Source organism: Coloeus monedula (genome assembly GCF_965178545.1).
Source record: "Coloeus monedula genome assembly, chromosome: 1".
NCBI classification, from domain to species: Eukaryota; Metazoa; Chordata; class Aves; order Passeriformes; family Corvidae; genus Coloeus; species Coloeus monedula.
The window spans coordinates 68370049-68384710 of NC_138781.1; the positions used below are offsets into that span (position 1 = coordinate 68370049).

General features: G+C 44.8%; 1 protein-coding gene across 1 annotated transcript in view; it reads left to right on the forward strand.

Moving 5' to 3' along the window:
* The first annotated feature begins 2246 nt into the window (after positions 1–2246).
* Positions 2247–14662, forward strand: part of GMPR (guanosine monophosphate reductase) — a 42374-nt gene continuing 29958 nt past the window's right edge. The window contains exons 1-4 of the mRNA XM_082291423.1: positions 2247–2634; positions 6632–6751; positions 7336–7419; positions 9033–9206. Coding sequence (XP_082147549.1) covers positions 2548–2634; positions 6632–6751; positions 7336–7419; positions 9033–9206 — 465 coding nt within the window. The 5' untranslated portion in view covers positions 2247–2547. The remainder of the gene's footprint in view (positions 2635–6631; positions 6752–7335; positions 7420–9032; positions 9207–14662) is intronic.

The window sequence follows — 14662 nt, forward strand, 5'->3', positions numbered from 1 at the left end:
AAACACTAAGTCTAGAAAACTTTTAGAAGACCTACAAAGCAACACTGGCATTGGTATTTTCTGCTACAGTGGCTGAGCAGTTCTCTTATGAGTGCATTGTTCCATCTGCTTTTAAGTATAAATATAAAACAATGAAGTAGAGAAAAGAAGAACTCTGAAGGAAAGTAAAAAATCATTTACATATGCTAAATTTGAAATCAGTGATGGCTCATTTGCACTTGAAGACTAAACTGCATACAGCCTAGATGAACAGCTCTTTTTTCCATAGCAGAAAGAGATAATATGGGATCACTCACGGCAGGTATATCTCAAGTGTAAAGAGGAATAGCAAAGATACATAAGAGGTGATCTTCATTTCTGGATATGATATTAATGTGATTATTGATCGTGTCCCCTCTGGTGTCCATACTTCAGAAAGGACAATGAAAAAAACAGAGGTGGTTCAGCAAGAAAACGTAATTTTGATTACAGAAAATACATCTTGAAGTAAGAAACTGGAGAATTTGTAAACTTTAAAGAACACTCAAGCTGATCTGAGACACCTAACTAGTCTGTTAGTATGTGTATATGGGGAATTACTGGATATTAGAAGATACTGTGATCTGCAGGAAAATAGCACTGTGAGCTCTGTGAGTGGACACTAAAATACTGGAAATTATAAACAGTATCAGGCATGCATTTTCTGTGGCTCACACATATCACTGTAGCCTCAATCTCCTACTCTTAACAACAGTGCTGACCTTTTGCACTCACAGTGCAGTGGCTTCTTTCTTTCTTCTCAGCATCACATGCCTGCCATGAGGGCAAATGGAAGACATGGTGCTAGGCACAGACAGAAGGCATTTGGTTTTTTCCATTCTCAGTCCTCTGCTACAGACATGCCACTTCCAAAGGACCCATTCTCATAAGTACTCCTATTACTTAGCAGTAAATGGTGGCACATACGTCTGTCTGAAAAACATGTTTTAATAGTTCTGTTATATTGTGGAGAAAACACCAAATGAGTGGCCTCTGTTATGCAGATGAGACTAATTATAGAGTCCTCTTCCCTGAATATCTCTGTGGGAAATACCTACAATGGCAAGGCTCTCCTGGAACATCATCTGAAGTCCTAAAGTCCCAGATTCAAGGCCTCTCAACCTGGACAATCAAAACTGCAAGCACTCAAATGCCCTGCCTTCTGTGTAAAGCCCCAGGCTCATGCTTGGTCATACTGGACTATCTGGGACACTTGGGCAAAGAGGTGTAAAAGAGCTCTGCGGGAGGCAGGGTGTTGACTAGACGAATGTAACTTTCAGATAAAGGAGAGAGTGCTACCTCCTCCTGCAATGTGTCCGAGGAACTGTCCCAGGCTTCAGTTTCCAGTCACTAACAAGGCTTAGCTCATGTGTCTTTCAAAGAAGTCCAAATCTTACTACCCACTGACTTCATAATTAAATAGACTTTAAGGCTCAAAGCTCCTGTGGAAGTCATCTCATGTAGTATCTGGCAACCCTGTATTGATCCCTCTGGCAGCAGATGTAGATGGACTCAGCACGTGCAATCCTGCTGCTATGAGTGGTTTGTGACTGTGTGTTGAACCGTGGCTAGCACCATTGAAAATGGAGGAAATAGTCACAAATCAGCCTCATGTATGCTCGGAAAAAAAAAAAAAAACAAACCCAACCAAACAGAAAAGCTCCCTGTTGCTTCTCTAAGTGCAGTGAAATAGGAAATTACTGAGGCAGCTGCAGGTGGCTGGTGCTCTGACCACTCTATGACCAACCAGCTGCACATTTCTCAACGTCTCTAACGCCAAAACCACACTCTGGCCCTCTGCAGTGCGACTGGGAGCCGAGCTCTGCCCCAGTATTACCAGATGCCGGGCAGGGAGGGGGCCGAGTTTGGGCTCAGAGCAGAGCACCCGGGAAGCGGGATTCCCACGAAAGCCCAGCTACACTAAGTGCTGTGTTTTTTCTGTGGCTGGAGGCACAGCATTTTGGGCCGTGCTGCAGCAGCCCTAACAGCGTTGGGGAGCGCCGCCAGCCCCCGCCTGTTCGGTGGAAGGTAGAGGGAGGCCAAGATGTTCGTTCAGCCCTGCAGCAGACAGCCAGCACGGCCGGGCTCCCGCACCCGGTACCGGCGGCGCCGGGGCTCGCTCGGTCACATGGAGGCGCCATTTCCTCTGCCCTTGCTTTGCCCTTAAGGCCGCCGCGGTGCCGCCGGTGCCTCGCCCCGCACGGGGCGGTTGCGGGCGGGCGACGCGTCCCCGTCTGCCCCCCACCGCACGCTGCCCGGCGGAGAGGCGGGGGTAGCTGCGGCGGGGGAAGGGGCAGAGGCCGGCCCCGGCCGGCCGCTCAGCTAAAAACAGCTCTCGCCTAATAAAGCGATGGGGCCCGGTGCCCGCGCCCTATAAATACGCTCGGTGCGCGGCTGGCGGGCTTTGGCCGGCGCGGCTCGGCTCGGCTCGGCTCGGCTCTGCGGGCGGGGCGGTGCAGCCAGCACAGCAGGGCCGCCACTGCCGCCGCCAGGACAGCCCCGGCCCCCGCACCCCGACACCCCAGCGAGATGCCCCGGGTAGACGCAGACCTCAAACTGGACTTTAAAGATGTCCTGGTCAGACCTAAAAGGAGCAGCCTCAAAAGCAGATCAGAGGTGGGGACATCCAAACCCAGCATGCTTTCCCCCCCCCCGTCCCCCCCAACGCTTAACTTCCTTAACCCGCCTTCCTCCCCTGCTTTATTTTTGTTTCCCGGTCTATAGCAGCAATGCCCTCCCCGATCGGGACGCCCTTTGCGTGGCGGGGGGATGCCGCTGCTGCCAGGAGGGGAGGACGTGGCCGGGGTTGCGGAGCCCGTGGCGTGTCCCCCGCGGCCCCGGCGGAGCGGGGGGCGGCGGGTGCCGCAAGCCGGTGCCGCAAGCCGGTGCCGCGCTGGCCTCCCTCGCTCCTCAAGCTAAAATATAAGGGGGGCGGTGGGGGATTGCTTGCCCCTAACAGGTGCCTCTGCGGGGCTGAGCGGAGGCTGACCTCCGGTTTCGGAGGGGGCGTCGGCGGCGAAGCGGCAGCGCTGCAGGACAGGGGTGTCCGGTTACCCGCCCCGCAGCTTGGGCCGGCTGAAGCCGGTGATGCCACCTGACAGGCAGCATTGCCCTCAGCCTCGGGGGCTGTGGGCGGTGCTGATACGGAGGAGTTGATGTGCTCTTTAAAAAAATAATTGCAAAACAAACCCCGCGAAGACGCTGGGGAGCGCTTCCCAGTGCGCAGGGTGCCCCGGGCTGGAACCCCATCATGGGGAGTACTAAGGGAAATCCCATCAAACCTGGGGCGATGGGTGCGTTTCACCCTCGCTTGGGTTTAAGCCACTTGTGACCTGCGTGTGTGGAGCACTGGGGTCCCCCTGGGGCTCTGTGTCCCTGCTGGCCCAGGGCCACCGTTAGCCGGAACAGTGCTGTAGTTCTCTCTCATCAGGGATCGGGAAAGACCCCAGGAAATCAATCCCATGAGGATCGATTGCCACCACAAAAAAAGATGGCTGCTTCAGGATCGAAGGTGCCTTCTCGTTTACCCCACATAACCCCAAGGTTAACAAAGGATTTAGTTTGACTAAAGAAGGAATTATGTTGTATTGGGGGATGAAAAGAGGATTAAGGCTTTCTCCAGGGGACATGGAGTTGTTAGAGAGACTGAGGTAGAAAGGGAAAGGGAAGCAGGGAGGCCGTGTTTACTATGTGCCTATGGCCAGGGATTTTGAGGATAACAACGAACAACTTTGCCATCATGAGGTGTAAGATCAGAGAGGCCCTCTCAGTAGAAAGTTGATTTCTGGCAAGTAATTTTTAATTTACGATGAACAGTGTCCCAGCCAAGTAACTCCTCATCGTATGCCATTGCTGCACATAGAGCCTGTGGGCACTTTTGAGCCATTTGCTTGGGGACCTATGGATCTCTCCTTAAAATTCACTGTGCCGGCCTGGCAAACAGGTGGAGCTGTGCTCCACCGAGTGAGTGGCAGACACATGGCTCCTTCAAGTGCAGTGTTTTGTATATTTAGCAGCGTGCAGGCTGTGGAAAGAAGGGCTGCTGGGAAGGGAAAACGATAGGAGGAACATGAGCTGATATGGCAGGGTTGTAACGGGTAGCTGTGATGAACTGTTAAAACGTTGCAGATGAGAAAAAGTGCGTGTCGTGAGGGGGTCAGTGAAAACCGATGAAGGTTAAGAAATTGGACACCATCACTGAGGCTGTGGCAACAGGGATAAACAGAGTCTGTGAGAGCCAGATCTGAAATGGACAGCCCCAGTCTGCTTCAAAACAAGAATATAAATAAATAGTTCTGGCAGAGGAACAGAGGCAGCATACTACAGTGCCTGTTACCCAGCAAGCTGCTGCTTTGAAGCTTATATCAGCAAGCATCTGCTTCTCTGGTGTGAATGCCTCGTTTTGCGCAAGGATAGCTTTTTATGCAGTGACTAGAGTTAAGTCAGCTTCTTAGAGAGACAGTTTGGGATGTTTGCAGATCTTCTTGTAGGTTTGCTATGTTGATATTTGTTTCTGATTCCTTGCTCTGTCTTTGTTTTCCATGGTTGCTTTCTCCTTTTGGAAAGATATCAGAAAAATGTGATGCTTGAATTCAAATATCAAAATTTGTTAGAGCAAGGATGGGAGTGGGAGCAACATTATCTGTCTGTGAGGTCTTGGTACTCACATAGCCTGTTCTTGCCTTGACTGGGCTTACTCATGCACTCTGTCCATTACAAGTTCACCAGACAAGTGTCCTGTAGGAAGTCGTTAATTTAAATTTTGTAAATTTAAATAAGTCCACAAGAACAGCACAAATTGCTAAAATAGGTAGAGAGAATGGCAGCCAGCATGATCAGTAGTGTTGACTGATTTCCACATGAGGAGAAACCTAAACATACTAGGATAATTTGATACGGAGAAGAGTCAGCTGTGGAGGATATGCTAAAAGTCCATGAAATGAGGAGTGGAATGGAAAAGGTGAAACTGAGCACCGGTTGTTAATTGTCTCTCATAAAACAAGAAGAAGCACTGAATGTAATTACCGGGCAAAGGTTGTAGTTTTTATGCAACGTATAATTTGTCTTACTGCTGTGGGATATTGGAGATGCTAAAGGTGTGAAGGACTAAAAAAATTACAAGGCAAGTTCTTGCCTTGTCTTGTGAGTGTCTATTTTGGAATATTTTGATGTCTTTTCTGAAACACAGCTCTTCTCCTTTGGAAAGAGATGTTTTTCCTTTGTAAAACTGTAAGGCAGTGGTTCTGGTGCTGGTATCTGTGTGGAACTGGTTGTGGGATACTCTTGTTTCCCCTCTCTCTCCCCCTCCTCCATGGTTCTAGTTAATACATTGTATTAAGAGGGAGTAAAGTAAATCAAACTTTCATACTTGTTTCATACCTATCTTCTTTGTATTATTTTCTAATGTTAGCTGCAACTAAATTTCTTGTAAGAATGGTTTGTCATCCACGATGGCTGGAGAATTAGACCTCTGATAGTAAATGGGAGAAAGGAGAGTCTCCATTAAGATATATCTTAGATTGTTCACGAAAGTGACCCTTCACTTATGAGCTTATATGAGAACCTGATTCACAGTTTATCACTGAGGCACAAAGTTCTTTCTCTTATACAAACCAGTAATAAATCCCTCACAATATTAATCAGAATCTAGCCTGCAATTTGGCAGTGCTCAAAGTGTGTTTTAAATAAATAGTAAAAAAATCCTATATTTTTTCTGTTGCTTTCTTTTTGGTGATGGATTTCAGTTTACTTCAGGTCTCCAAATGTTACTGGGTTAAAGTTGCAGTGAGGATTAATGAAAAGTGAAGGAGCCTTCATTGTGGCTAGAGACTAAACTAATATCTTACAGTTGTGCATTTCTTTTTTTTCTCCTTTTGAGCTTTTTTCTCCTAGATAGGAAGATCCTAGGTAGGCCAGTGGGAACCGATCTAATTTGATAATACCTCTTGCAGATGTAAGGAAAAAAAATGCCTGATGTTACCATGATCATTTGAAGGTGCTGAAGAAGAAATAACTTTGAAGGTGAAGGCGGATACAGTTTTAAGACATTAACTTAGAAACTAGCAGCTGCTTGGTTTAGCAAGGCAAGGTATGATTGTTCATAGTGTATGGCAAGAGTGCCGGTAACCATGACCAAAAGAGCATACTTTATTATATTGTCATTTACCCTAAATAGAGACAAAGTCCTCTAAGCCCTGGAGATGGAGCAAGCTGCAATTCTGACTTCTGTGGAGTTAGGACTTAAGCTTGAGTTTCTCAGGCAGCCATACAAACAGCTGAGATTACTTCTGTATGCAATAACCCAGGATCCTCATTGTCATTTCTTTCCAAGTCCTTCTGCCTTGTTCTTTCTCCTTTTTAAAATTTTATTTTGATTCTTTTTCTTAAGTAAGAGCTCTATTTAATGCAGAAAACATTCTTTTAAATTTTTTTTCTTGTTTGGAAGGCAGAAGTTGTAAAAAAAATTAAGGATGTAATAGTGAAACAAAAGGAACAGGAAATGTGAGGAAAATCAAGAAGCTCTGTCTAAACGTGCTGTATCTGAAATCTGCGGCAAAAACTTGTGTTCTATTACAATCAGTTATTTAAAAGAATGTGTGTCTGTTCATTGCAGGTCGACCTCACGCGCACCTTCACCTTCCGTAACTCCAAGCAGACATACACAGGAATTCCCATTATAGTGGCAAACATGGACACCGTGGGGACGTTTGAAATGGCTGTGGTTATGGCAAAAGTAAGTCTCAACTCTCATTTCTACAACAGTTGGGAAACTGCTGGGTGACAGTGAGCAGCCTTTGTTAATTTTTATCTAAGTTTGTTGGAGAACAGGAGAACATGAATTTAAAACTCCAGAACAAAAACAGGGCTCCTGATATAAGCAAGTTTCAGTGGAGATGCTTCCATACTTGGAAGCTTCCATCTTGGGTGTAGCTCAGCTTCAGGTGGAGCTTCTAGAGCTTAGTTTTTGAGGTCCCTTTGTGTTCCCTGCCAGAAAAGAAATATTAGCTGACAAGTTTTGAAAGTGTAGCTTATGGGATAAAGCTGCAGCAATTTCTACGTTAATGAGGCTCTGTCACATTCAAAATACTGACAGTAGCTTAATGGAACATATCATAAACCTGGTCCTGAAAGGTTGGCTAAGTATGCCAGCCTTCTGAAGAGCTGTTTACGGTTGCCTGGTCTGTTGTTTGCTGCTACTGTTTCTTCCAAGCAGGATGAGCCTATACTTAAAAGCGGATTTTCTAATGTCTTATTTTGCAGCTGAGGGAAAAATTACTAATGTGGACATTAATATCAGTTCTCTTGGTTTTTTGCTAGCATGCAATGTTCACTGCAATTCACAAGCATTATTCTCTGGAAGAATGGAAACTGTTTGCTGCCAATCACCCAGAATGCCTTGAGGTACATTTTTCTACTGTAAATTATTATGGTTTATTGCTTTGTTCTGAACTCACATGCACTGGGAGTCTCTTGGGAAAACTGTTGTCAAGTGAGGTTTTGGGGAATGAAGATATTTGCTATTCTTAAATTCATCAAGGGAAGTGGCTTGTCCTGGTTTAAAACAACAGCTATGTGAGTCCATTACAAAAGTGTTTATATTAAAATGCAAAAAAGCAAAGTTTATATATGCCTGGAATGGAAACAGAGAAGTATCCTGAACAAAGAAGGAGGAAATACTTGGGAGTAGGTGTGAGTACTGTGCTTCTGTTGCTGTTGGGAGCTGTGGTAGTGCACAGATGTGAATAATTTCAAGTAACCCAACCACAGGCTGGCCCTGCACACCCTTGTGCTGGGCAGAGTCTTTGCCATCAGGTGTGCAGGTGGATCTGGAGTCTGCAGGATGGAGTGGCCCAGGTGCTGGGCCTAGGCAGGAATGAGCATTGGCAGTTGTCAGAGCTTGTGTGTCTTCCACTTGCTCTCCTGCAATAGAGCTCACTTTGAGCTATTCCTGGCTGTGCTGCCCCACTTGTTCACAGGGTCCTAGCCTCATTATATTTAGTAAATTTAAACATTGACTTAAGTTCTGACTTTTCCACATTCAGATTCCTTCTTTTCTTCTGGCAGGCCCCTGTACCAGGAGAGGCACTGTAAGTGTTCCTGGCTATCTCCCCTTCTGCTCAAAGTTCCGTGCCGTTTTTGATTTTTCTCTGCATGGAAAAAAATACCACACAGCTGTATTGGATCTTTACCTATGGCACATTTTAGAACTATATTATAAAGGCTATTGATTACAGAGTTGTCTGAAAGTGAGCCTAGCACTTAGGCCAGTCAGGATTACTTACATGCCACCACAGGGTAGAAAGTGGTCCCCAGAGTGTCCTGTGTCTGAACACTTTTAAACTTAACTTATTTGTGGTACATGACTGGAATAGGACCTCCTAGTGATTAAATACTGGCTTGCACTGTGACCTTGGATTTCTGCAGAGGTTTTGTAGGCCAACAACTGTGGAAACTATTTTTCTTTTGGAAAGAACTTATTGGAAGATGAAGAAGCAATCTGCTTGTTTTCAATGGTAGCTGACCCTGCTTGAGAAAGGGGATTGGACTACAAAATCGCCAGAGGACCCTTCCAAACAAAATTATTCTGTGATTCTGTAGATCACAGGAGTGCTTGGTGAACTTAAAGACCTAAATTTTACTCTCTGACAGTGCCCCAGATTTTCCACTCTAACTTGCTGGAAATATACCAAGTTAGGCCTTCATCTATGTTTGTGTTAAGATGAGTATGGCTGAACCTTGATTGATCTCAGGTGATTATATTTGCCTGTGACAATCCACTTGTGAATGAATGCTAAAATGCTAATTTCCCTCTCTTTTATATCATTTAAACAAGACAGAAATAGCACACTGATTTTCCCAGGAAGGTATTTATTTCATATTACATAGTGTGATTTTTCACTGGTTACCAGCACAAGTCCTGCCAAGATTATGCAGGAAAAGACATACAAATTGTGTGTGTGTTTATGTCAGTTTTTGCAACCTACTACTCTGTTTTGTTCTCTCTATTTTTTTAGCATGTAGCAGCAAGCTCAGGTAGTGGACAAGATGATTTGAACAAGTTAACAAGGATTCTAGAGGCCATTCCAGCTATCAAATTCATCTGCCTGGATGTGGCAAACGGCTATTCAGAGTATTTTGTGGAGTTTGTGAAGTCTGTCCGTGCCCTGTTCCCACATCACACCATTATGGTAAGTGCATAGAAAGGGTGGAGGGTGTGTGTGTGAGAATTCTGTCCAGGAACAGGACCCAGAGATTGATTGGTAGGCATCAGAAGCTAGCAAAAGAAGGGAAGCAAGGAAGGATGTTTAGTAACAATTTGGCATTGTCCATCTTCCATTGCTGATGATTTCTGTGGGAATGTTTAGTGTGTGCTCTGACACAGCTTTTTGATTGAAGTTGGCATGGAGGACTGGGTGGATCCAGTTCTTTTCCTACTCATGTCCTCCTTCCCACTCTAGATGAGACCTCTAATCGTTACGTGTATGGGTTTATTTTGGTGATTCCAAGCAGACGTTTGCTGTGGGAATGTGCCAACATTTCTGGCCAGTTGAGGTCAATGACTGTTAGATCTCTCAAAGACAGCTCAATGCACTGGTCCTTGCCCATGATAAGAATGACAGGGGTGTTGAGGACAGCATTATCAGGGAGCAAAATGGTCAATGCTGGTGCTTTCTGTGATGTTACTATCCCATCTCAAGAGTGCTAATTCCATGCTTCCTTCAGCCCTTGTGCACCAAGGGTAGGATGTTTGCATGGACATGTAACTCCTGCAGCAGAGCGCTACTGCTGCTTTCCTGGGGCTCTTGAAGAAATGTCTGAATTGTTTCCATGAGAATAGCAGAAATCCTCAAACAAGAAGCAGATCTATAATGAGGCTACCAGCCTTTCTTCAAGCCAGTGCAGAAAAAAAATCATGTGTTTAGTGCCTACTTTTCTATGCCAGAGATAAAGCTTCATGCATGTAAAGTAAATGTGAAGTAAAAATGTTCCTAAATGCACATTCTGCCTTTGTTCAATAGAGAATAACATGTTCAAACAGCTCAGGGGAGGATGCATTCCCTTCTCCCATGTTGGAGGAAGGCAGTGTTCTTGCTTCTGAATGATGGAAAATTGAAGTGGGCTGGAATCGTTGTTGGATTCTGGGTTATCATAGGCTGATGAATAGGCATTCTTCAACAGCTACCAGGAGACATGAGAACCATCTTGGTATGGTCATACTTCCCATGGCTTTGGAGAGAGGTTTTCAAACTATGAAATTATAAATGTGGACCTTTTGAGCTTTTTGCTTCATGTTCACTGCAGTGAGAGAAGAAGCTGTTTCCTTGCTTTGGATCTGAAGTATTGACCCTAGTGACATGATTACTCCAGTGTCTTTGTCTTTGAAGAGTTGTGGGAGGGAGCTTAAATCACATAGTTAAAGCCAAAGATCATCTCTATCAGGAGTGAAAAGAAAATTGTGTGTTATGCCCTCCTCCACCTCCCCACAGATTGCTGACTTTTCTGAGTGAGGAGGGAACTCAACCAAGATGAATTGCCCAGGAGGCAGAGAAGGTCAATGTCAAAGTCAGATATCAAGCCCAGATTTTAGTCCAGGGTTCTTAGGCCAGTCTCATCTGCCTTCCATGACTGTTCAGCTGTCTTCCTGGTATCTCTGCTTTTGTGGCTAAGGTTATTGTTACTTTAGGCCTCATTGTCCTGACAGCACCACCTGCTTGAACACATTTACAGCCCTGATCTGTTCAGTTACCTTCTCTGGTTGTAGCTCCTTTCTCTGAATGTGGCTTAATATGGCTTGTGTTTTTCATCTCTGCACAGTGATAATTTCCATTCCTAAAAACATGCTAATAAACTCGGGGTGTTCAAAAACCTTCAGTTTTCCAAAGCCTCCAGAGTCTGTTCAGTCCTGAAGGTGTCTGATTCAACTAGAGACACCCACCTCTACCCCGCTTCCAAGTGAGTGCACACTCTGTGCCAAAATGGCCTTTTGAAGCTGTTCCTGGCTGAAATGCAGGAGCTGGTCGAGGCTCCTTTTAATGGTTATCTGGAAGACATGTCCTGCTGCTACCTGTTCTGACTGCTTTGATGTGTTTGCTATGCCTGCAATATGTTCTCTGGTGTTGTGGCTTTCAAACAAAAGGGCTAGCAGTTAAATAGGAGGTATAAAAATAAAGAAGCTTTCTCATGGCTGAAAGTGATCTCCAGGACCTTGCAGGCTGTCTTGTTTGCTTTCCTCAGCATGACTATTCATTCCACAGTCAGCTGCAGTGCAATACATAACAGTAAACCAACTGTGGATCTCGGGGAATGTGTGTTCCCAGGGGCCATGTAATGGGTTCAGCTCTGAGGTTGAAAGGGGATGTGCAAAGCAACTGTGGTTAGTGTAGTACTCTCTGTGGCCAATACTCCCATGCAGATGGAGGATGTCTCTTGTGTAACAGCCTTTCAAATGCATGTTTTTGTCTTTTTAAATACTTGCTTCTATAATCACATTACCTTATTTTCTTCTGCCTGGTTCTGACACAAGGTTTTTTCACTCCTGCGTTTTGTATTCATTTACAAAGAAGATCAGTTTCTCCATGGAACACCAAGGGTAGGGAAGACAAACAGGCACAAAGGTACATGACTTGTCTTAAATCACTCATCAGGTTGGGAATGGGGGAAGAAGGAGTATTTAAGTCTTCTGAATGTCTCACAAGTGCCTCCCGGGACCAGGAAGATCCTGAGGAGGATCACCCTTTGGGCTCTTTTGCTGTTGCACAGCGTTATGTGCATCCATTGGGCTTGCTTGCTAAAGAAAACCTTTAGTCAATGTTCATGATGGAGGATCAGAGCCTTTATATTACAGGTTACATAGTCCTTATTTATTAGTTTAATTGTAGACATTAGGGTTATTCCATCACCCTGAAAGTCTGTTTGCAAGCTAAGTTATCTTTGCTAGCAAGATTTGCCAAGTTTTTATCCTGAATTTTTCTTTTCATAGAATTCGTCTGTTCATGATACAGGAGCAACCCTGAGGGGGGAGCAGGGAGTGTGGCAGGAAGAAAACTGAGGCAGGAATGCACTTGGAGATACTGTAGCAGCCACAAATGCGGGCCAGAGAAGGAGACAAGCAGAACTGCAAAGCAGAAGCAGAGGGAAACAGCAGGAGCCAGAAACTGTTGCTCTTCCTTGGAGTCAGTAGCAGAACTTTTCTGGGCCTTAGCTGGAGGCAGGAGTCAGAGAAAGCAATGCAGAATGCTCCCAGTTCATCCCTGGAACACACACCAGAGTAAATGCAGTCATGGCGTGTCCACCAGGGCTGAGGTCTCAGAACAGGAGCCAGGCAGGATCCCAGGATAGTAGACGGTGATGCTGCCGAGCCCATCTCAGGTCAGGCAAAGTACTGAGTGCAAACACCCACTGGGTATGGCTCAGCCTTGGAGAGGGCATCTCCCTCCATCTCATGGTTAAGCACCCCTTGCTTTGGTGGGTGGGAAGTGTCCTTTGGCCGTCTTCCTGATAATGTGGAGGCACAGACTGTGCTTTCCTCTAGGATACAAGAAGAAAGTTTGAGAACTGTTGTCATAGACACTTCTCCCCAGCTCGATCCATTGCCATTTGCCAGCAGCTTTCAATCAGTGCAGCAGTGTTCCTGTCTTAGGCAGTATGAGTTGATATTTATAGCAGGCTTTCATGAGGCACAGTATCAAATGCCTGACTGAAATTCAGAGGCACTGCCCTACTGTGCTCACTAATTTTGTATCTGTCAGAGAAGCCATAGTCTTTATAATCCTGTTAGGTAAAATCCTGATCTCATTAAAGTCAGTAGGGAAGCTTCCTTTGACTTCTCTGAGGCCAAGATTTTCCTCAGGACTGACCCACAGTTCAGTCATCCTGGATAGTGCTGGTATGACCCAGGGTGATGCTCAGTTGAAGCCTCATGCTGAGTGATGGTACATCACAATACTTGCACTAATTGCTGTGTTCCCTGACTACTTGTGTAAACACACTATAACATGTATTCTCTGTAGTGACTTCACTGTGCAGGTTCCAATTGCGTTCCATTCTTTCAAGTTAATTTTAAGAGGGTTTCATTTCTGTAGTCTTAGTCTTTCTATATTGACCTTTTCAGATTTTTTTTTTTGAGTTGAAGTATTCTGGCTTTACCATACCAGTGGGGACTTCAAAAACCCTTTTGCTTCTATTCAGCTGTCCTACTGGTATCAATGGTAAGACAAAGCATTGGTTTCAGTAAGGCAGAGTTCAGCTGGATGTGAGAACACAGATTTCCCTTCTGCGTGACAGTGGGGTCTCTTCACATACAGATAGCTGTGCCTCTCTCATAGTGTTTTTTTTGTGCTCTCTGAGGTCTGCAAAAGGTACCTAAAAGAAGCAGGCCTCTCATTGGCAGGTTGAAGTCTGCTATGTAGAGCTCTGCGTCTTCCTTGAAAATTTGTTAAGGATCTGCAGATTCAGAAAGACAGAAATCACTGATGTGTGTACATGCATTCCAGGAAAAAATGTATGCTGGGGACATAAGTGCTTTTCCCTGCTAGGATGAGCATTTTGAATCAACATATGCAGTTCCAACATTTTCTAGCAGTAACTTAACAGTAAACGTCTGGTTAGCATTTCTGAAGAGACAGTTTGACAACCCTCTATGCTCTGCTAATAAGGAGACACTGCTGTTTAAGTTAAATACATATTTGGTCCCAAATCTCATGGAACCACTGATTTTAATGCATCTTTTGCATGTATTCCAGTATTTCACCAAGTTGTAGTGTGGTGTGTGTCATACAGCACAGGTGGTCTTCTGCCTTCCAGAGGTAAACTGCTTCCTTCATGTCCTAAGTGGCACATTCTCCATCACCCCACCTTGGAATGTACAGCACTTAGTATAACAAACTACTGCTGAGCAGAAAGGAAGCAGCACTTTGCTGAAACACTGCACCTATTATATATTCTTTATTTCCTGACTGTTCTATTTTATTTTTAATCAATATCATGCTCTTTTGAGCAAAGTTAAGTGGTCCTGTATAATAGACCACAAATTGCTGCTTTGTATTATCATTGTTTTTATAAGTGCGTCAGGTGGTGGCTTGTCAGCTGTTTCAAGCTAATAAAAGGAGGAAGCAAAATTCAATAAAAATAAATAAATGGTGAAATAGGAGTCAGAAATCAGTAAGTGGAGAACAGGCCTTGCCCAGTATTCCCCAGGTGCCCTTCTGTTGACTTCAGCAGTAGTTATGTTTGCATAAAAGCTAAGAAAATACTAAGTAAGGATTTTAGAATTTGCCTCCTCCTCTGCCCATATCAGTATGGCTACAAACACTTGCTAAGTCCTGCAATATCATTATGTAAGAGATTTTCTGAACATCTCTAGATATAAATTTAGATCTCCACAAATTAATAGCCCATCTTGGTACTAGTGCAAAACAGGTGATTTGGAAAACTGGGGGTTTATCTTGTGCAGTTTTTCTAGTTAGGAACATTCTGTACACATGAGACAAGCCACAGAGCTGAAATAAAAACAAAATTGGCTTGTAAATGTCCCAGAGTACTGAAGGAGCTAGCAAGACCCCTCTCATCTCTTATCAAAGGTCTTGAGAGTGTGGGGAGATTCCTGCTGACAGAAGGTGAGACAGTGTTACTCCAGTTTATGAGA